The sequence below is a fragment of the Sarcophilus harrisii genome, chromosome 4, assembly GCF_902635505.1.
Source record: "Sarcophilus harrisii chromosome 4, mSarHar1.11, whole genome shotgun sequence".
In the NCBI taxonomy this organism is placed as follows: Eukaryota; Metazoa; Chordata; class Mammalia; order Dasyuromorphia; family Dasyuridae; genus Sarcophilus; species Sarcophilus harrisii.
The window spans coordinates 280,236,280-280,260,203 of record NC_045429.1 but is presented as its reverse complement, the minus strand read 5'-3'; the positions used below and the strand labels follow the sequence as shown (position 1 = coordinate 280,260,203).

Here is a 23,924-nt window from a genome sequence, read left to right as displayed (position 1 = left end):
GAAGCTTCTCTTCCCTGTGCAAAAACTCAAGGATTCCGAGTCTTCCAAATAGCTAATCTTTGAGATGGTACCTTGGAGAGAAGGGGAGAGTAACTAATGCTAGTGTGACTGGGAAGTTCCCGGGACTGGCAAGGGCAGGCCCAACTGGCTAAGGGGAGAAGAGGAGGAAGAGAAGGTGGAGGAGGTGCCCCAGGCTTCGGGCGGGGCCCCGCCGCCTTCTCCGCCACCACCTTCTGCACCTGGGCGAGTCGGGAAGGTAAGCAACTGAAACCTGATACCTGGCCCCGTGAGTACGGGGGCGGGCAGGGAAACAGAACTGCGAGGTGGCCTCCTGGGGCCGCGCCCCTTGGGCCTAGGGCGCACTGGGCAAAGCGCGCCATCCACGCGATTCACTGAGCGCTGTCCGCGGTGCACTGGCTGTCTGGGGGCCCAGACACTGAGCCCGTGATGAGCTTCATCCGGAAAAAGGGCTTTTACAAGCAAGAAGTGAACAAGACTGCCTGGGAGCTGCCCAAGACCTACGTGAACCTGACCCACGTGGGCAGCGGGGCCTACGGATCTGTGTGGTGAGACCCTGTTCCCATCTCCCGAGGACTTAGGTGGAGGTTGGCCTGGGCTGGGGAGTGAGGGCTCTGCTGGTTGATTTGAGCAAGTACAGGTTGTAGAGACTCCGGCAGCCGTTCCTGGATCTCCCCAGAGGGTCTGGAACTTTACTTTTTATGGTGGATATTGGAATGACTCTTTTTGTGCCCCTTGAGGACAGGATTTAGAGTAAGGAGTCCCCTTTCCTCCCACTGACTTTTTTGGAATCGCTGATGGGGTACCCTTAGGCAGGTAGACACCTCAAGCAGACAGATTCCATGCCTAACCTTGGCTTAAAGCTTTCCCATCCTCTCCCAGACCTAAACTTGGGTTTTCCGTGGGACCATTCCAGACTGGTAAGCCTGCTCAGAGGTCCCTAGCCTCTCTAACTGGAGAGTTGGGTGGAAAAGGAAACAATAGGGTTAAAGAATAGAGTATGAAAGAATAGATTTATAGTTGTAATAATTTCCAAATCAAAATATACAGACTGACCAAAAAAAAAAAAAATGTTACCCCAGATCTGTGAATGAGACCAAATATTTGATACTGGTCTGTCTTGGAAAATACTGAATATGGGAATGGTTACTATAGATAGGAGTAGAGCCGTGAACTAGCCTCTACAAATTCATGGAGAGTGCTGATGGTCTGAGATGGTTGTTTTGGTGTGAGCAACGGCTTACATTTCAGCTCAAAGAATCCTTAGATATCACCTAGTGCAACTGCCTCATTTTACAGAAGAAAGATGAAGTAATTTCTATAAAATCACAGATTACAAAACTGGAAGACTAAGATTGCATCATAAGTTATGGAAATAGGGCTGGAAGGGATCTTGGGATGTTGTCTAGTTTAATTCCCATATCTTTGGAGATAAGGAAACAAGAGACCCGGAAAGTTAAATTACTTGGTCAAGTTCACAAGCATAATATGTATCTGAAGCAGGTACTCTGATTCCAAGCCAGTGCTCTTAGTACTGTACAGATCACATAGCAGAACTGGGACTCAAACCCAGCTTTTCTGATTACAGACATAATGATGACCCACTGCATTCTGCTGTTTCTCATTATTTATGCTGCTTTTTGCTTACAGAGCTCTTTCACATGCAATTATCTTATTTGAGCCTTGCAGTAATCCTGTGAGGTCAGTCAGGTAGTTATTTTACCAATGGAGAAATGGAGGTTTACCTTATTGAAACATCTGCACAGATATCTGCCTTGTAGTTCTGTGACTGTATGGAGGCTAACCCTCAGTATGTCTCAGCATCTTTGTACCTAATTTTCATTGGTAGTTGATTGTTGGGTTTTTCCCCCAGTTCCTGCCTATCTTGGTCTATGTTTGTAATGTAGTAATCCTCTCTTCCCATGCTGGTCTTTCCAGATTTACCTTTTGGGGGAGGGAGACTATAAGCAGGCAGGCAGGTGGAGGCTGATTCCCCCAATTTGCTCTGCCACTCCACCCCCAGAACAGGATTAGGAGTAGCAGACTAGAAAAGAGTCATCAGAAATTGAAGGGGTGTGTGTGTGTGTGTGTGTGTGTGTGTGTGTGTATGTGTGTGTGTAGAGTCTGTTGCACATAGCAAGAACTACCTGAACTGTTACCTCCCAACCAACCCTGTTCCCCATGTTTCTATAGCTCAGCCATTGATAAGAAGTCAGGAGAGAAGGTGGCAATCAAGAAACTGAGCCGACCTTTCCAGTCAGAGATCTTTGCTAAAAGAGCCTATCGGGAGCTGATGTTATTGAAACACATGCAGCATGAGAATGTATGTATACGGGAAGGATCCAAAGGGGACTTGGAAGGGAAGGGGCCCAAAGCGTCTGCTGAAGTTCGGGAAACAAAGAACAGCGGGGATTAGGTGTGGAATCCTGTCAGGGATCACTCATCCAGTTCCCTCATTTTAAGGAGGAGCTAACCCAACCCCCAAGAGAGGAAGTGATTTGATTGAGGTCCCCCAATAAGTCAGTGGCAAAGCCAGAACTACAGGTTAAAGTCTCCTGCCTCCCAGACCCATGTTCCTTCCATACATAGCAATGGAAAAAGGAAACTGGACCCTGCCAGTTCTTTTCTTCTACCTGGCATAGCCCTTAACCATCTGTGATGATGAGGCAATAGAAATAAAACTTCATAACTCTGACTTAACGCCAAGGTCCCTCAAGAAAGAAGGGGGAGGTTGTTGGAGGTGAGCTGTACTCAGAACAGCCCCCACATCTAACTGTATAGCCACTGACCACAAGGGGAGGCAGGGAGAAGCCCCCTCTGACCTGCTGATTCCTCCTCCAGGTTATTGGACTCTTGGACGTCTTTACTTCGGCTACCTCCCTGCACAACTTCCATGATTTGTAAGTTTGGGGTGGGTGGAGTCCTGGAGTATTTGTCTGTCATTTCAGCTGAATTAAAATGCTTGGGCTGGAAGTGAGCAACCCACCTTGACATGTGCCTGCGGCTGTCCATTTAGCCCTTATAGAGTTCTTATATATGTACCTTTCCCCTACCTGGCATAGTAGGAGGTTACTGCTAGGCACTGAGAAGATTAAAAATATGACACAGTCCCTGCCTTTTATGGATTTACAGTCTACACAGGAATGATAAGAAAATGCACACAATAAAGGAGAACATATGACTGGAATATATATTACATGGTCAGAATTGGAAGAGACAGCTGAGACTTCTTGTCCAACCTGGCTTGATTAAGAATACCTGTAAGTTGTGATAATCCATTATTCCGCCTCCAGTGAGGGAGGCACCCAGCTGCTACTCAAGCACTTTTTCCACTGTTGGGTAGTCCTAATTGTTAGGAAGTTTTTCCTGACATCAAACCTAAATTTATAGCCTCTTTTCAAGTTTACTCTGTGCTTCCAGTTTGGCTCTTTGAGCTACATAAAACAAGCATGTAGCATATGTAGCATCTCTCTCTCTCTCTCTCTTTTATAATAATTTTTAATAATAGCTTTTTATTTTCAAAAACATATGCAAAGATAATTTTCAACAGTCACCCTTGCAAAACCTTGTTTCCAATTTTTCTCTCTCTCTTTCCCCACTCCCTCCTCTAGACAGCAAGTAATCCAATACATATTAAACATAGCATATTCTTATATGCTAAGCTGATACATTGTAGACTGTTTATGATGTTTGGGTATTATAATTGTAGTCACTTTTTTAGTGGAAAAATCTTTCCTGGGCTAATTGGTAGACATGATTTTTTAACTCCTCTGAATGAATACAGATAACACTTTCTATCTGCCTCAGTACTTTAATATTCTCTCTTATATTATGACTTATTTTGTATGCATGTTAGATTATAAACTATACGAAGGCAGGAATCATTCATCATCAGATCCCCTATAGTGTTTCACATAGTACCTTGCTTATGGTACATACCCAATAAGTATTTGCCAAGTGAATGAATGAAAGAATGAATGTTTTGGGGACATATAAAATCAAATAGAAATTTATTTTAAGATTATCACTTAGATCTGGTACTGAAAGTACCATTATAGTGCTGAAAGAAAATTTGAAATCTCAATTAGCTTATTTCCATACCTTAAAGCAGGATTGTTCTAAATCTATTTTAAAATTTATTCAATAAGCATATTTTAAGTACTTACCAGATGCTGGACATTGTACAAGGCACTAGGGCTGTAAAGGCCAATTAAAAAAAAAAAATTTCCTTCCTCAAAGGAGTTTACAATCTACTATGTATATCTCTTGACAAACTATTACAATATCTATTAACCCTCATTATTAGGAAATTCTTCCTTTTGTCTCACCTGAATAATATCCATCATTTATGTAGCATTCATAAGGTTTACAAAGTACTCATTTGATTTTCACAGCCCCATTGGATATAAGTATTTGTTGCTATTATTATTACCATTTTAGAGATTGAAGTAGCTGAGACTCAGTTCAGAAAATGATGAGTGAATAAAAGGAGCAAAAAATTCTAGTAGCTCAGCCCAGTGGAGCCTGGTGGAGGAATGTGCCAACAGAGGATGAGGAAAGTAAAGAGAATGTCTTTCAGGAGGGGAAGAGACTGGCAGGGCTGAAAAAAGGAGGACTGGGGGGAGGGATTAAAGGAGATATTTGTAGCTGTCCAGGCTGTCATCAGGACAGATCTATTTAACCTGGTAACCCAATCACATCTACAACTTGGAAAATTTAACAAGATACACATAGTGAAATTGTTGTTTTTATTTTTATTATTTTCTCCAACATTTTTGATCTTAGTTCAGATGTCTACCTGCATCATATGACGGCTTCAGCAAATTGTTGAGATGACAAACATCTGTAAGGAAGGCAGATCATAGAATAGATTATAGTATGTGAGAGCTGGAGGCAGCCTTAGAGACCATCTTGTGCAGGGATGGGAAACATGAAGCCTGAAAACTCATTTGCCAAGGCAATCAAAGGTGATGATGAGCAGAAAACTAGGTAAAAAAATCTCCCACTGCTTGAATTTTAAAAATTGATTATTTTATGTGGCCCATAAATCATGTTATAAATATCCAAATGGCCCTTGGCAGAGAAAAGGTTCCCCATCCCATTTAGTCCAATCCCTTTAGTTTAGAGATGGGAAGACTGAAGCTCAAAGGGAGAGAGTCAACTTGTCAGCCAGTATTTATTAAGTGCTAACTGTGTGTCAAGCACTGTGCTATGTTCTGGGGATGTAAATCAAGAACAAACCTAACTCTCAAAGAGCTTATAGTCTAATGGGGGGGGGGGCGGGGTGCAACTTGCACACAACTATGAACAGTTAAAGATACAGAGTAAATTGAGATAGTCTCAGAGGAAAGGCATAGGGTATGGGGAAAGGCTTCTTTCACACATAGTGAGAGGCCATGCTAGGACAAGGACCTGATTGCTTGGCTAGTGTTTCCTTGTCATGCCCTCTCTTCTTTCTTCCCTCCTTCTTTCTTTCCCTTTCGTCCCCTCCTTCTGTGTCTTTTCCCTCTCCCCTTCTCTCTTTTGCTTTTTCCCTCCTTCTTTCTGGAAACATAGGAAGCATGGTAGCAGGATGAAATATTTAACGGGTCAGAGCAAGAAATGTCACACTGCTGCAAATGAAGGCATATGAAGGGTACATTTAATAAGTGTTAGAGACATTCAGAGAGAAATAGAAAACAAGGCCATTGTTGGTTGGGTAGATTGCAAGGAGAAGGAATTTGAACTAAATCTAGAAAGATGAGTGGAATTTGGACAGGTAAAACTAAGGCAAAATTTTCTCTTCACCACCAAACTTCTCATTTGAATAATCTATATTTGATTCTTCCATTTTCTCACCAGACTCTCCCCTTAACTCTATCTTCCCTCCCCACCTCATTCCACCAAATCAACTCTCAGGTCAAGGGCTTGCAATGTACTGAATTGAATGGCTTCTTCTTAATCCTCATTCCCTTGGGAATATTTTATAGGATTCTTCACAAGCAATCGGAGGTGGGCGATTTAGGGAGGGTGAGGTAAGACAACCATACACTATATAAAGCACACTGTATATGCTTGGAGTCAGAAAGAACTGATCCAATTTCTCTCAGACTCTTACTAACTATAATTCTGGGCAAATCACTCAGTCTCTCTAGTGTGTGTGTATGCACAGGTACATGTGCATTTTTTTTTTTATCTAAAAATGGGGATAATAATAGCACTAATTCTGCAAAGTTTGTTGTGAGAGATAAATGAGATGTATAAATACTTTGTAAACCTTCAAGCCTATATTAATGCTAGCAGTTGTGATTTTTTACCAATATGGGAAAATTTTCACTTTCCTAGGTTGCTTTGATACACCTCCCCCAGCCTGATTTTCTCTATACACATACTGGCTGGTATCCTTCTCCAACTCCACTTCTTCCTTCTACCTTCTGAATTTGGTCCCACCCCCATGGGGCTGCTCTCCAGCCCTGGCTCTCATCACTGTGATTCCTGCCTCCTTAAGAAAACTGAGCTAACTATGTTTCTCCATTCCTCTGCCTGTAAACACGATTATCTTGAGATGCTGAGTTGTTGGATTCACTGCTGCTAAGTCAATAAACCTCCAGGAACTTGAATATCCTAGACCAGTGGTTCTCAAAGTATGGTCTAGAGAATCCTGGGGATCTCTGAAATTCTTTTAGAGGGTCTATGAGTTAAAAAATAGTTTTTATTTCCAATATGGTAAATGTCTATAAATATAATCCAGATAAACAAAAACGCTTTGGAGATATCCTCAATAATTTTTAATAGGATAAAGATACTGAAAACAAAAGTTTGAGAACTACTGACCTAGACTTTTTAAAACCTCCCCATCCATTGGAAACTCTGGAAAGGTAGCCTCTGTGTTATCAGGTTCTTGGTTTAGATATGGTCCCTTTGTAACCATGTCCCACACTCTGTGGTTTCCAGACATATTAAAAGAGCCACAAAATCTTACTGCCAATGTGCCCACAGAGCTTACTTACTGTTTCCTGAATCAGCTTTAGAAAGAAGCTGTCATATTTCCTGTTCTCTGTACTCTTATATACCTTACTTAACTGAGTAAAAAAGAACTTGACCACTCCTTGACTCCTTTCCCTCCCCATCTCCTATGTAATAATTCTTCTCTGTAAGTCCAGACCTTCTGTCTGTGGTTCAGCAAAGTGGTGGAAAGAATGAGAGGGGGGAATGAGGAAGGGAAGAGGGTGTGGTGACATTTTGCACAAAATGAGAAGGAAACATTTGCAGTTGTACCTGATACATGCTTTTGTTCAGTGTGTGGAAAGATAAAGGAAAATGATGTAATAAAATAAGATAGTTGACAGAAGCTTAAGATCTCAATTACAGAAGCCTGCCCCAAGAGTCATTCTGAGTTCTGGGGAAAGTCAGTCAATAAACATTTACTATGTGCCAGGTACTGTGCCTTTCCAAAGAGTTTTCCATGGATAGGAAGGCTTTAAAAATTCTATTTTATGGGGCAGCTAGGTGGTGCAGTGGATAGAGCACCAGCCCTCAAGTCAGGAGGACCTCAGTTCAAATCTGGCCTCAGATACTTAATACTTCCTAGCTGTGTGACCCTGGGCAAGTCACTTAACTCCAATTGCCTCAGTTTTTAAAAAAAAAAGACAAACTATCTTATTCAAATTCTCAATAGCAATATTTTTAAACTTTTTTTTTGTAAATAACATTTCCAATTACATGTAAAAATAGTTTTCAGCATTCATTTTTATAAGATTTTGAGTTCCAAATTTTTCACCCTTCTTCCCTTCCTCCTCTTCACCCTCCCCAAGATGGCAAGCAATCTGATTTAAGTTATATGTGTCCAATCATGTTAAAACATATTTCTGTATCAGTCATGTTGTGAAAGAAGAAACAAAACCAAAAGGAAAAACGATGAAAAAAAAAAAACAAAGTGAAAATAGTATACTTCGATCTGTATTCAGATTCCATGGTTCTTTCAATGGTAGTCATGTTGTGAAAGAAGAAACAAAACCAAAAAGGAAAAAAAAAAAAAACATGAAAAACAAAACAAAGTGAAAATAGTATACTTTGATTTGCATTCAGATTCCATGTTTTTTTCTATGAATGTGGATAGCAGTTTCTATCTTGAGTATTTTGAGTATCTTGCTATTACTGAGTATAATGTTCTCTCAGTTCTACTTACTTCACTTAACATAAGCTCATTTAAGCCTTAAAAGGTTTTTCTGAAATCTGCCTGCTCATCATTTCTTACAGTACAATAGTATTCCATTATAGTCATATACCACAATTAGTTTAGCCATCCTCCAATTTATGGGCATTCCCTCAATTTCCGAATCTTTGCCATCCCAGAAAGCTGCTAGCTAGATTATGTGATGATAAACTATGATAGCCTTATCTCCTTTCAGAAATACAGTGATCCAAGACAATTCCAATAGAATTGGGATAAAAAAAAAAAAATGCTATCTGCATCCAGAGAGAGAACTATGGAGACTGAATGAAGATTGAACCAATTCTGTTTTCACCATTTCTCTGGTATTTTGTTTGCTTTTTTTCCTCCTTGTGTTTTTTTTTTTTTCCTTTTGTTCTGATTTTTCTTTCACAAGATGACTAGTATGAGTATGATTGTACATGCATAACCTGTATCAGATTACTTGCTATCTTAGGGAAGAGGGAGATAAGGGAAGGAAAAAATGAAGAACTTGAAATCTTACAAAAATGAATGTTGAAAACTATCTTTACATGTAATTGGAAAAATAAAATACTATTGAAACTTTTTTTTAATTGCTATAAATATTTTTGTACATGTATATTCTTTCCCCTTTTTTATAAACTTTTTGAGATACACCTAGAAGTTGTTTTGCTAAATTAAAATAAGTTTCCTAAGTTATAAGCAAAAACTGACTTAGCAAAAGTCAATAACCCAGCTGTTCAAGATATTTATGTGTTCAGTCAGAACATTGTAGAAACACAGGGTTTGTCAAGAGAGAAGGAGAACACAGTGGGATACAAAGAAAGGCCAAAGATATCCTATTCCTCAAGGAACTCACTATAAAACAGGGAAGACAATCTGCTCACAACTACATACAAACAAGCAATATGCAGGTTAAATTGGGAGTAGTCTCTCAGGGAAGATGCTAAAATAAAAGGGAGTGGGAAAAGCTTCCTATAGAAGGTGGGATTTTTATAACCATAACATTTTCAAGCTATTGTTTTCCTTTGTTTTTTTCTTCCCAAGTGGCTACCAGTGATGATGGGATTCGATGCTACTTGGCCATCCATGAATATGGAAACTCTCAAAGGGGAATTAATGCCCAAGATTCCCCAGGAAATAAAGTGGCAGATCTAAGATTTGAACCCAGGTTTTTTGATAGAAAAAAACCCAAGTTCTTCTACCACTGTGGGGCAGTAGCTCACTGTTGATTTTTGTAAACTCTGAAGGAATCTAACCTGTGAGGGAGCATGTTGCTTTCTGGAATAATATTTCTGTTCTGGATCATGCTTGCCCACTTTTTTTTTTTTTTTTTTTTTTTAACTTTGCTCAGTTCAGTTTCTGAAGCTGCCCCCAGTTTCCAGTAATATCCCTCTTCCTTTTCTTTGGAACCATCTTTTGTTTTAAAAGAAAGAAAGAAAGCAGTTTAGCGAAGTTGTCCAATGTATTAATGGAGTTTGGCAATGTATATTTCATCTTCATGGTCTCCTGCCTATGGGAGAGGTAGAAAGAAGGACATTTGGGGAGGGAAGGGAGAGAGGGGAGGAGAAAGAAAAGTCTAGTCCCTATTTGTTTTTGCCCCATTTAAAAACTCATCTGTTAACATTGAGTTCTGCTAGTCTTGGGGGCTGAGGGTGGTAAAGCAGTTATGCTGGGATACTGGAGGCCTGATGTTACATCTTTCATTGTTTCAGAGGAAAGATAATGGGATTTCATTCATATACATTGGTGCTTTGTCTGACAGAGAATCAACAAATTCTGAGTCCCCATTCTCTTTCCTACTGGAAAGCAACTCTGACACTGGATGGAGACTGGTATTACAATTGGATTCATCATTCAAGAGCCTTTGTTTTTCAGCTATCTGGTGATGCCATTTATGCAGACTGATCTTCAGAAGATAATGCGCATGGAATTCAGTGAAGATAAAATCCAATACCTTGTCTATCAGATGCTGAAGGGGCTTAAGGTGAATGAGAGCCAACTTGGAAGGGACCAAACTCTTCCTATTCTAAGAAAGTACTTTTGGTCCAATGTCAGGGTGGGTAGACAAGATAACAATAAATTAATTCACCCTTCTCTTTTTCTCATTCTCTTTTCTCATTCTAGTATATCCACTCTTCTGGGGTCGTCCACAGGGTAAGTCCCACCATTGGTCTTCTCTTTCCTATCTCCCAAGGTCCCTTTGCCATCTTTGGTGTTCCTCTGACACCAGGTAGGGAGGGAGGAAGAAGAGAGGCATCTCCAGAAAAACTAGGAGTGTGGGGTTGCCTAAGACCCTGTTATAGAAACAAAGAAACCAGAATTTCTTTGCAGCTTGGACTAAAGCCTCCTAGGTTTGGAACCATGGCAACTTGGAAAAAACATTGCCTCTGGAATCTGAGGGCCTAGATTCAAAATCCACCTTTGCTTCTTTCTAGCTATGTGTCCCCGGACAAATCACTTAAGCCCAGTGGGCCTCAGTTTCCTCAGCTGTATAATAGGGGTATTGAAGTAGATGACCCTTCTTCCAGCTACATGGTACAATAGGAGATTTCTGGGGCTGAAGTCAAAACCTGAGTTCAAATCCAGCCTTAGATATTTACTAGCTGTGTGATACTGGGTTGTTTGCTTAACCTCAGTCAACCTCATTTTTTTTTTTCAAATATAAATAAAAATAATAGCAGCTATCTCCTGACGTCATTGTGAGGATCAGACGAAATATTAGAGGTTTTAGCACAGTGCCTGACATATAGTAGGTGCTTAATAAATTTTCCTTCTTTTTTCCTTCCCTAAATTGATATTTCTGCAGTTTTATGACTAGTCTGAAGGCAGTTGGATGACCTAGTAAAGTGCTGAACTTGAAGTCAGAAATGATTTTAAAAAAACATTTGTTAAGTGTTTATAATATGCCAGGTACTTTGCTACGTGTATGGGGAAGTGGGGAGGAGTGTGCTATCTCTGTTCTCAAAGAGCCTACATTCAAATGAGAGAAAATAACATAAAAAGAAGGGGAATATATATGCAAAGGCATGGTTTAGAAGTAGTCAGGAAGTGATGTGGTGACCTGGTTCTGAACCAGATGGCTCAAAAACTCATCTATCAGAGCTGAGGATCCCAGGAACAGTCTGAGTTCCGAGGTATATGGCTAGCATGTAGCTGGCAGGGCTTGAAAGTAGCTTGATGACCTTAGTTCTGAGCAAAAGTATAAATCAAAGGCTTCCCTATCAGAAGTTCTAAGTTTGAGTTTTGCCTCAGATACTTATTAGTTGTACAATCCTAAGCAAGTCACTTACTTACTTCAGGCTCAATTTCCTCATTTGTAAAGTTGGGACAATATTAGCATTTACCTCACAAAGTTGTTGTAAGGATCAAATGAGGTAATATTTGCAAAACACTTTGCAAATCTTAAAGTGCTATATAAATGATTGTCGTTATTTTTATCATTATTATATCTGATTTATGGTATTGGTCAATGGCCTAAGAGTATAGTGGTGCTAAAACAAAGTTACTGTACTATACTTTCTTGATTCTTAGAATAAACTTTTTAAGAGTTAGAAGGTACCCTAGAAATTATCTAAGTCAACCCCCACATTTTAGAGCTGAAGAAGCTAAGTCTCAGAGATAATTAGTGGCTTGTTCCCAATGTAACAACCAATAAGGAGTATAGTTCAGAATTGGAAACTAAAATTCTTAGGTAAATAAGAAATTTGTTTATCCTCACTATTTACAAATTCCCTGAACCTCTGTATATCATTTGACTTACTCTGACATTTAGTAGGTAAGAATGTGAAATGAAGACAAACTACATATATATTATTTTGACTTGAGGAGTTAGCATGGTGAGAAGTCTTTTTTGGGCATTACAGCCACCTCACTTAGTGGTCTTGGCATGAAGTCTAAGAGACAGTGGAAACACTGAAAGACCTGGTCTTGTTTTCAGGATGCCTATAGAATGGTACCCAGGTCTTAACTCATAGCCCATAGGTTTTGAGGCTACCAGAAGTTGAAGAGCATTTAAGATTTCTCATTATTACATCTTCATTTGGATGATCTCAGTGGTCAGGAATATGGTGGAGGAAATTCATACTTAGGAATAGTTATAGTACATGTCTTTTGAAGTCCCTCCCAGGGGAACTCAAGAAACCCAAGAAACTCTTAAGAGATGGAGAATTGCCTAATGGGAAAGGTAGAGGCCCCAGGTTTCACCACTTAGTGATGTTCCAACAAATGAGATCTTGGCTATTAGGAAGAGTAAGAATACTCCTTCCTCCCTTTTTTGTGGAGGTGGAAAGCTATAAATATGAAATGCTGTTATGGTTCTTTAGTCATTTTTCAGTTGTGTCTAATTCTTCTTGGACCCAACTGGGGTGTTGCAAAGATACTGAAGAGGTTTACCATTTCCTTCTCCATTTCATTTTATAGATAAGAAATTAAGGCAAACAGAATTAAGTCACTTTCCCAGGGTCACACAGCTAGTAAATGTCTGAGGTTAGATTTGAACTCAGAGATAAGTTTTCATGACTCCAAACTTGACACTCTATCTACTGTGCCACTGAGCTGTTGGTGAAAAAGTATTCATACTGTCAGATTTGATTACTGTGTTAGCTTTGCTAACTGTTTGCTTAGCTGTTGGACTTTTGCGGGGTTGGGAGGTGGTTATTCTGTTATTGTTATTACAGTTGCTTTTCTGGGTGGGAAAAAGGAAAGGGAGGAAATGGAAAGTAAAGTTGATAGAGAAGATATATATATATATATATATATATATATATATATATATATATAAAATTTTATTTATTTTTTTCAAAAAAGTGAGCTCAACCTTGGTCTTGATCTTCTATTCTTATTCATTGTAGGACTTGAAACCAGGAAACTTGGCTGTGAATGAAGACTGTGAACTGAAGGTGGAATCAAAAGAGACTGGGTTAAATTTGGGAACAGCTACCAAACTGAATCAGAGATGATGTTTCTAACAGGGTGGGGGATGAGAAGAGAGGAGGAGGAGCAGAGAATTATGAGAGCTTCTTTTGAGGAAGTGTTTGTCATACCCTTCCTCAACAATAGATCTCCCTTCCTTTTTCTACTAAATTGTAGATCCTAGATTTTGGGTTGGCCAGGCATGCAGATGCTGAAATGACGGGCTATGTGGTAACACGTTGGTACCGGGCCCCAGAAGTGATTCTCAGCTGGATGCACTATAATCAGACAGGTCAGTCATGGGTGAGGTGGATAAAAAAAACATTTCATTTCTCTTTGGTTGTCATATAAGTTTTATGAAGCCTTCTCTTTGGTTGTCATATAAGTTTTATGAAGCCTTCATTTAGCTATTATTATTAGCCCCCAGGAATCTTTCTCTCCTATAGCCAATCAGTCAATAAGCATTTATTAAATGCTTACAGTGGTTCTCAAACTTTTGTTTTCAGTATCTTTATCCTATTAAAAATTATTGAGGATCTCTCCAAAGCGTTTTTGTTTATCTGGGTTATATTTATAGACATTTACCATATTGGAAATAAAAACTATTTTTGAATTTGTAGACCTTCTAAAAGGGTTTCGGACATCCCCAGGATTTTCTAGACCATCATTTGAGAACCACTGGCTTAAGACATGCTATACTATGTTAAGTGCTTGACATACAAAATGAAGCAAAAGTCAGTTTCTGTTCTCAAGGAGGTCACAATCTAATGGGGAAGACAGGATGCAAATGACTATTTACCAACAAGATATATATGGGATAAAGAGGAAATAATCAATAGAGAGAAGGTGTTAGAATTAAGAGAAATCCAGAAAAGCTGCCTGTAGAAGATGGGAGTTAGAGGCAGTTAAGTAATTCAGTGAATAAAGTTTGGAAGTTTGACTCAGGAAGAGTTACCTTCCTTAATTCAAATTTAGCCTTAGACACTAATTGTGTGGTCCTGGACAATTTACTCCATCCTGTTTGCTTCAATTTCTTTATCTGTAAAATAAGCTGGAAAAGGAAATGGCAAAACATTCTAGTATCGTTGCCAGGAGAACCCCAAATAGGGTCACAAAGAGACAGACACGATCAAGAGAAGATGAGGTTTTTAAAGAATCCAGGAGGCAGAGGTGAAGAAGGAGAGAATTCTAGGCAGAAAATCTTGTCCAAGGAGCAGATTATTTGCCAGAATAGCTGTTTATTATATCTTCTGAATATCTTCAGTGGTGAGAAGCAGCAGAACATAATTAGAATCAGGAAGATTTCGGGTAAAGTATATACTGGCTCTGTCACTCTGGACAAGTCACATTCTCTCAGACATCTGGACCAGAGGTGTCCAATTCAAATAGAAACAGAGGCCTCTAATCCATACATAAGGATCTCTGTGGAACCATATATTGACTAATTTTAAAAATGTAATGTTTTAATCTTTTATCATATTTTTATTTATTTTGTTCAATATTTTTCACTTACATTTTAAACTGAATCTAGCTACATTTGGGAATTAGTCCAAGTGTTCTCTATTCTCTATTCTAGACAACTGTCTAAGACTATAATTACAGACAGATACCTGTCTGTATTGGCAGTTTCTTTTACAATGAAATGTAGTCTAAGTCCTCAGTGATATCAGATATTCATCCTGTAATGATAGGTTTGATTTTTCAAAATCTGCAGAAGAAGGAAGGAAGGAAAGAAGGAAGGAAGGAAGGAAGGAAGGAAGGAAGGAAGGAAGGAAGGAAGGAAGGAAGGAAGGAAGGAAGGAAAGGAAAGGAGGAAAGAAGGAAGGAAGGGAGGAAGGAAGGAAGAAAGGAAGAATTTATTAAGCATCCACTTAGCATTAGCATAGTACCAAACACTTTACAAATATTATCTTATTTGACCTTCACAACAATCATGAAAGGTAGTGCTATTTTTATCCTCATTACATTATCCCAAGAGGAAACTGAGGCAGGCAGAAGTTAAGTGACATGCCCGGCTGGTAAATACCAGATACCAGATCTGAATCCAGGATTTCCTGGGCTCTATATCCAATGCTCCAAAGCTAGTAGATAAAACAGGCAACCAAGTTGAATGCTATATTTTCTGGCCTAAAATGAGGTAGGCCTATAAAGCTGGTGGTGGTGCTGATATGTTGTCATAATGAGAAAGGTATGAGGTTTTAGGTGGAATCCTGGTTCTGCCATTTGATATCTGTGTAATCTTGGGCAAGTTACATTTTCTCTTGGTTCCTCAGTTTTTCATTATTCATTTAAGTGAGAAGGGTTGGACTTAGATTATCTCTAAAGTTCTTTCCAAGCTAAATAGTGTGATCCTATGAATGAAAGCACATCATTGGAGGTTCCCAAGGTTTCAACTTAGTATTTTAAGCTGTGGTGACATCATTAAAATAAGTATATAACCTCCCAAGATTTGAAAAAACTTTGAAGAAAAGTCCTCATTTGACTTATACTTCAAGTTATGCTTTTTTTTTTAAATTTCTTAAATGTTATTAAAAGTCAATCCAGTAGATATCTTTTATGTCAGTGCTAAGTGCTGAGAAAACATAAAAAGTCCCTACCTTCAAGGAGCTTACAATCTAATGGTAACATATAAAAGTAGGCAGGAAAGTGGGCCAGAACAGGGGAAGGACACTGTTGAAACCAGGCAGAACAGCAGATGCAAAATGGAGTGAACCACAAAAATTTAGTTTCTGCCTTTCATAAAAGAAGGCACTGGGAGGAGTGCCATACTCCACCCTCCAACCCTCAAGTCACATTCAATTACTAATATGCCCCTCCTGGCCTATTTCATGGGAGCCTTCCCTTTTAATAAAGACTTAAAAGAAAAAAAAAAAGCAATTTAGCAAAACCTGTTGGTTTAAAGACTTGTTCTTGGGAAATAGCAAAGTGTAATAGAAAGGAATAGATTTAGAATAAGGAGACCTAAATAAATTCTTATCTGATCTCAGGGATTTTTACTAGTTGTGTGACCAAGAGGAAATCATTTCTCATCTTGGAGACTTGTGGAAATAAAACTTTAAAAAGGGAGGATTCCCTAGAGAGGAGATTGGAAGCAAAGTGCTTTGCAGCCTCAGGAGTCCTATATGAATCATACTTCATTCATGCTTGTCTTTTTGTTTCTTTGTTTTATCTTACCAGCTGTACTTTTAAATTCTTTGAGAGCAGAAACATTTCTATCATCACACAGACCCACTGTAAATTTTTGTTGATTTGCTGATTAGTGTTTTCATGACCAGATTCATTTTTATTCTCCATGATTTTCTTTCATTTCTCCCTCTTGCTCACTTCCTTCTTCATATTTTATCCATAGTGGACATCTGGTCTGTTGGATGCATCATGGCAGAGATGCTGACTGGGAAAACTCTGTTCAAAGGAAAAGACTGTATCCTTTTTTGTCCAGTCCATATTGGATATTGTGGGTAATTCTGCCTAATGTTGGAATCTAGGTCTTGGAATCCTAGTAGTGGTGGGGAGGGCTGGGAAAGGGCCCTAATTTTTTTTTTCTATAAATTACTCAGGAGGAACTATGAGCCTTAACTCAACTGGCAAGATTTGGACCAACTGACCCAGATCATGAAGGTTACCGGGGTTCCTGGAGCAGACTTTGTACAGAAATTACAGGACAAAGCAGTAAGGGACAAGTAGCTGGGGAAGTAGTTGATTAGAAAACTGGTTTGAATGATGAACAAGTTCCTCCCTAAAGTCTGCTGTCTTTGTTTTGAGACGGGTATTCAAAAAAATAAAAGAAGATGAATTTGGGCCCTCTCCCCACTGCCTTCCTCTGACTTGCCCTATGTTTTACTGATGGTGGTCTTGGAATCCTGGTCTTCTTCTCAGCCCTGTGCCATATATTTTAATGTTTTTGGGAAAGAGGGAGAGAAGGGAGGAAGTGAGAGAGAGAAAGAGGAGAGAAAGAGAAAGGGAAGGAGAGAGAAGAAAAGAAGAAGAATCAAAAGATATTGATTGGAAAATGTGAAGCTTAAGAGAATTTGAAATCCAGTCCTTCAAGAGAGAAAGCTTGGGGGCAACTAAGTGACACAGTGTATAGAGCACCAGTCTCAAGTCAGGAGAACCTCATTTCAAATCCAGTCTCAGATACTTATTATCTCTGTAACCCTGGACAAGTCACTTAAGTCCAATTGCCTCCAGAGGAGTAGAAGGGGGAGCGGAAGGGAGAAGGAAGCTTGGTGTCTTGCATAGAATGTTGGACTTGGAATCACAGGAAAATGTGGTTCAAATAATTACTAGCTGTATGACATTGGCAAATCATTCCAGATCATACCTGAAGCTCAGTTTTCTTATCTCTGAAACCTTGATTCTAAGGTCCTCCCAGCTATAGATCTATGATCTTAAAAATTAAGCTGTTTTGTTTTCTTTCAGGCCAAATCCTATATCCAGTCTCTGCCTCAGTGTCCCAAGAAGGATTTCTCACAATTTTTCCCTCGTGCTAGTCCCCAGGGTGAGACTTGTTGTTGATACTCTGTGGCACATGAAGGATACCAAAAGACCTTTTCACTCTAGAACCCTGGGTAGGCTATCTGGGTGGAGTCTTGAGGGAGTATGGGCTAGTGGGGCTCACATATTTTGCCATTTACAGCTGTGGATCTGTTAGAGAAGATGCTTGAGTTGGATGTGGACAAGCGCTTGACAGCTACACAGGCTCTCGCCCATCCCTTCTTTGACCAATTCCGGGATCCAGAGGAAGAGACGGTAGCCCAGCAGCCATTTGATGATTCCATGGAACATGAGAAGCTCACAGTGGATGAATGGAAGAGTAAGTTAGGAATGAGAAAGTAGGGGAGAGAGAGGAAACCAGGGGATAACTGACATCACACCTTTCCCTTCTGTGGGTCACCTCCCTGTCCCTGGAATTGGCCTCCTTCAGTAGTAACGTATGGGTCTCCACACCCCACCACCAGTCTTTTTTCTTCTCCCTTTCTTCTTTCCAATGAATTATACCTTCTAGTCCTTGCCTCATAACCTTTTTGGGGATCCAGATTCTTTTGTTTTACTGGCTGTCTTTCACCCCTTCACGTTTAACAAGTGCTTACCTGTTTACCCCTCTAGCCCCAACCTCCAGGGTTCCATTCATTGCTTTGTGACTTTTCATCTCAGTCCCCCATTGCCTAACTTAGATGTTTTATCTCCTTTTCCCAGGTCACATCTATAAGGAGGTTTCAAATTTTAGTCCTATAGCACGGAAGGACTCCAGGAGAAGAAGTCTCATGAAACTACAATGACCATTCCAGATCATCCTGGGTTGAGTGAATGCTTGCAGGACAAGATGGCTCCACCTGAGGAGATACCCCTGGGACAGATATTTATTGTGGAATAAAATGGAATCTGCATTTTTGATGCAAGGATCCAAATAGAAGACAGCTATGGTCTTGTTTTCTTGGGGAGGGAACTGTATCTACCCATAGGTAGACTACATGGGTCTTTTTTCTTTTGTATTCGGCACAGATGGTACTATTGGCTCAAATATTGCCCAGCCAGGAGAGCAATTGCAGTAGAATTAAGAGAGATTCAAAGAAAATAAGTTGATGTAATAATCAGGAACCTATATTAAGGTTACTTGGGGTGGATAGGTGGTGGCAAGTAAATGAGACATTGAAACTTGGTTTTTCAGAAGAGAAAGTGAAGACAACATATTTTTTGATCAGTGCTTGATGGCAAATGGGCAGAGGAACAAAATACACACTCTTGTGATAATCATTGCAACTTTTCCCTGCCTTCTGGGATTCCTGGTCTCAGAATGTGTCAAAAAAGACTGTTGGTGAGAATTTTCATTAGCAAATTGGATTATTAAGTGAGAGGCAGAATGGGAATAGTAGAAAGAGACTCAGATTCAGGAAACTTGGGTTCAAATCCCATCTCAGACACCAAATGTGTAAATATGGGTAAGTCTATTCTTTCTGAGTTTCAGTGTCTGCATGTTCTATTGGGATAACAGTATTTAAGGCACTCCCTACCTCAGGGGGCTGTTGTGAGGAAAAAAGTTTTGTTAGCCCTTACATACTCTTTAAATATGATTTTAAAACTTGTGATTCTAGGAGAGCCCAGTTTCCTCTTCCATCCTATCTGATTCAGTGAGATTCTGTACCATTGGATGGATCTGTGGAATCTTAGTTCTGTCCTTCCTCAGCCATAAATTGGCCAGTTGTTGAATGAACAGTTTTCTAAAGCACTAGGATCTACACAGCTTCTCATGGTGCATGTACCGAAGGATTTCTGGATAGAACTCAGCTGGCCATTTCTACTTTTTCTTGTCCACATTAGTGCTAGTGGGGCAGGATGCCTCTAGGTACAGAGCCATAGGTTCAGCCATAAATTCTAATTCATGTCAAAAAGTCAAGGTCTTGGGATGACTTACTTTTTCTTGTCTTGGTGTCCTCATCCAGCAGATGGAAATCTAATAGAAGCCTTAATGGTCCCAGAGGTTCAAAAGGTGTGGTGGTTGTGATCCCTTCTTGTTGTTATAGACTTTCAGGTTATTATCTAAAAAGGGAACCTAACAGACACTAATCCTTACCCTGGGCAGTCAAGTGGCACAATGATTAAATTGGTTAAGCCTAGAGTCAGGAACACTTGTCTTTCTGAGTTCAAATCCCACCTCCGATACTTTCTAGCTGTGTGACACCCTTAATCCTGTTTGCTTCAGTTTCCTTATGTGTGCAATGAGCTAAAGAAGTAAGTGGCAAATCACTCCAGTATCTTTGCTGAGAAATCACAAAGAGTTAGTAGGCACAACTGAAACAGCTCAACAACAAAAACCCTCATCCTCTTCCACTCAAGGATGTGACACAGGTAGTCCCAGAAGTCTAGAACCACAAAAATATGAGCTAGAAGGAGGTCTTAGGGTCTGTCTAGTCCAATATTATTTTATGGAGGATGCATCCATGCCAAGTATAAGATGATGCAGGACTTGAAAACACAGGATACTAAAACCCATCTAATCTAAACCCTTTGTTTTAAAGATGAAAAAGCTGAGACCCAGAGAGGAAGCGTGGTTTACTCTTATTATAATCCCAAGACCGGTTTCAAAAGTTATGATGTGGTTTTTTTTCTTTCATGTATCTGAATTGGTTTGCAGATCAATCAACAAGCACTTAATGATTGCTATTTGCCAGGTGCTCTGTGTGTGTGTGTGTGTGTGTGTGTGTGTGTGTGTAGGTATGTGTGCATGTGTGTGTATGTATAAAAAAGACAAAAATTAAACTCTACCCTCAAGTAACTTACATATAATGTAATTACATATAATGTGAGTAAATGTAAAATATACATACATACAAATCCAGTTTAAAAAAAAAGGTGTGGGGGGGGAGGAAAAAAGTTGATAAGGGTCAGGAAATGATCTTAGCTAACATAGCTTTCAGGTTTGCAAAGTATTTGTCATTTGATCCTCACCACAACTCTTTGAGGTAGAGGCTGTTATTGTTTCCCCATTTTACAGATGAGGAAATTAAACTGAGAGAATTTATGACTAGAGGATCACACAGCTAGTAAGTGTTCTAAAGCATGATTTGAACTAAGATCTTTCTAAATCTAAGTTCAGTTTCTCTATTCATCTAGATCTGGGCTCCCTAATTACATCATAAAGAACTCAGACAAGAGATGGCATTTGAGCTGAGCTTCAAAAAGAATTAAGGTTTCTGACTTACATGGATTAATGCAAAGTGAAGTAAGCAGAACCAGGAGTACAGTAACATTTATTAATACAGTGTTACTGTATTCCTGGTTCTGTATTACTCTGTATTAACAGTGTAACACAGTGTAACAGTGTAATACAGTGTATAACACTGTATTAATCAACTATGATTGACCTAGAACTTCTCAGCAATACAATGGTGCAGCACCATTCCTAGGGACTCATATGATGAAAAATGCTATCCACCTTCAGAGAAAAAATGCTGGAGTCTGAAGGCATATTGAAGCATACTATGATTCACTTTATTTTTTTCATGTTGTGAGGATTTTTTTAACATGACTAATATGAAAATGTTTTACATGCTTGCATATGTATAACCTATATATTATATAGTTTACTGTCTCAGGGAAGAAAGAGAAGGGAGAAAGGAAATCAATTTGTAACTCAAAATTTTTTTTAAATGAATGTTAAAAAGTGTTTTTATTTGTAATTGGGGGGAAATGTTTACTTTTTTAAAAAGAGGATTAAAGGGGGCATCTAGATGGCGCAGTGGATAGAGCACCAGCCCTGAAGTCAAGAGGACCCGAGTTCAAATCTGATCTCAGATACTTAACATTTCCTAGTAGTGTGACCCTGGGCAAGTCACTTAACCCCAATTGCCTCAGTTAAAAAAAAAAAGGATTAAGGTTTTCAAGAGGCAGAGATAAGGAATAAGTTTGTTTCAGGAATGGATTGTTATAGACAAAAAATAGGTAGATTTGTAAGTCAGTTTGACAGATCAAGAGATGGAGAGAAAGAGAGCATCAAAGACAATAAAAAGCTTCAAAAGGCAGACAGGATCCAAATGTAAAGACCTCATCTTTAAAGGCCAAACAGAAGAATCTACATTTATCCCAAAGGATTAAGGAACCATTGGAACTTTTTGAGTAGGAGAGAAATGTGGTCAGACTTTTGCTTTAGGAATTTCACTTTAGGAACTCTGAAGAAGATAGAATGGGAGGGGAAATACTTGAGACAGAAAGAGCAATTAGGGCGCTATTGCAATAATCTAGGAAGCAAATCTAACACTTTTCTCCCATCTAAAACCCCACTATCAATGATCTAGAGTCAGACAAAGGGATGTATTGGAAGAAAGAACCAAGTTCTTCATTAGGCCTCCCCCTCCCTTTATGTTTGTTTAAAACTCAAATGAAGGGCTTTGTGGAGCAGTAGATTCAAAGATCATAGTATTGAGAGCCTCATCACATCCAGTAAAGGGATTCTAATTCCATCTTTGATACTGGGAAATAAAAAAGGCAAGAAAAAAACAAATCACACACACAAACACACACAATGGCTCTAAATAGACTTGAAAACAAATGTGGTCAATTTATATAAAATCCAGATGAAACACCCCTTGAAAACAAGACCAACTCCTTATCTATATGTTGCTTCCTTTCATGTTCATTCCTATCCCCAGTCAGTGAGCTCACAGCACAATTATCTCATTCATCTTCAAGTATCTTTGTGATCTAGGGATAGTGGCTGAGGGCAGTGATCTGATCTACTGCATGCTGATGCAAAGAGAAGGTAAGGAAAGGAAAAATAGTGACAAGTCCCTAGGAGCAATTATCCCAAGGGATTGGAGATACTCAAAGTGGATTTCTGACTCATGTTTCCTGACCTAGTATCAGAATCAATAAACTACAGCTGAATAGTTACAGCACTTAAGAAACCATGTACTCCAATATACCTCATTTTATTGATACCGAAACTGAAGCCCAGAGAAGGTGAATTTGATGGAGCCAGATGTGGCTTAAAGCTAAAAAGAGCATCACAAATGTACTTTGTTCCTGGGATGGGTTTGTATGTTCAACACTTAGCTACTGCACTCTGCATGAAAATTTTCTTAGCAAATGCTTTTTTCATTCACTCATCCATTCATTCATCTATTTACTCAATCAAGTTAAATCCTCATCACTTTTCATTTCACTGGGGTTATACTTTCTTTCTCCTCCTAAATTACTTTCTTACTTTTGGACTTCAAAACTATGTCTGGGAACAGTTAGGTGGCTCAATGGATTAAGCTTACAATTGAATGGGAGAGACAATATATGTGTATGTGTATGTATATATACACACATATACACATACATACACACAAAATAAGCTCTTTATAGGACAAATAGGAAATAATTGACAGAGGAACACTAGAATTTAGAGGGGTTGGGGAAGGCTTCCTATAGAAGGAGGGACTTAAAGGTCAGGAAAGCCATATGTTTCAGGCATGTGGACAATTAGAGAAAATGCTTAGAATCAAGAAATGGAGTAAGATGTAAAAAGACTGAAATGGTAAGAAGGAACTAAGTTATGAAGAATCTTGAATGCCAAATACTTCTTTCTTTTTAGGCATTTTTTGCAGGGAGGCAATCAAGATTGAGTGACTTGTTCAGGGTCACACACAGTATCTGAGGACAAATTTGAATTCATAGTCCTCCCAATTCTAGGGCCAATGCTTTATCCATTGTGCCACCTCACTGACTCCAAATGCTTATTTCTTTCTTTCTCATTGCATCAAGTTGCTCTCCCTACTTCAATCCATCTCATACATAGTTGCTGAAATTATTTTTCTAAAGCATGATCTGATCATGTCATCCACCTCCTCTCAGATGGTGACTGAACCATGAAATTAAAAGATACTTGGTCCTTGGAAAGAAAGCTATGGCAAATCTGGACAGCATACTAAAAAGCTAAGATACCACTTTTCTGACAAAGGCTGTATAGTCATACCAAGTGGTTTTCCCAGTAACGATGTATAGCTATGAGGGTTGGACTGAGAGATCTGAGGGCCATCAAATCTACGCTTTCAAATTGTGGTGCTGGAGAAGACTTCTGAGAGTCCCTTGGTCAGTGAAGAAATCAAATCAGTCAAAATTTAAAGAAATTAACTCAAATTGTTCACTGGGAAGCCAAATACTGAGGAATTCTTTGGACACATAATGAGAAGACAGGATTCATTGGAAAAAACTGATGATGGGAAAAATTGAAAGCAAAAAAAAAAAAAAAAAGAGAGAGAGAGGGGAGATAAAATGAATAGATGATGTCATGGCAACAATAAACATGAATGTGGACAGACTTATAGAAGGGTACTAT

General features: G+C 39.2%; 1 protein-coding gene across 1 annotated transcript; it reads left to right on the top strand.

Annotated features, from left to right (window-relative positions):
• Nucleotides 1-351: 351 nt before the first annotated feature.
• MAPK13 (mitogen-activated protein kinase 13) lies at nt 352-18,522 on the top strand. The gene is made up of 12 exons (XM_003769000.4): nt 352-566; nt 2,212-2,341; nt 2,860-2,918; nt 10,070-10,178; nt 10,319-10,348; nt 13,045-13,092; nt 13,283-13,397; nt 16,455-16,526; nt 16,695-16,774; nt 17,525-17,603; nt 17,742-17,918; nt 18,302-18,522. Exons 1-12 carry the CDS (start codon nt 448-450, stop codon nt 18,382-18,384), a joined length of 1,101 nt encoding a protein of 366 aa, XP_003769048.1. The 5' UTR covers nt 352-447; the 3' UTR covers nt 18,385-18,522.
• The last annotated feature ends 5,402 nt before the right edge of the window (nt 18,523-23,924 follow it).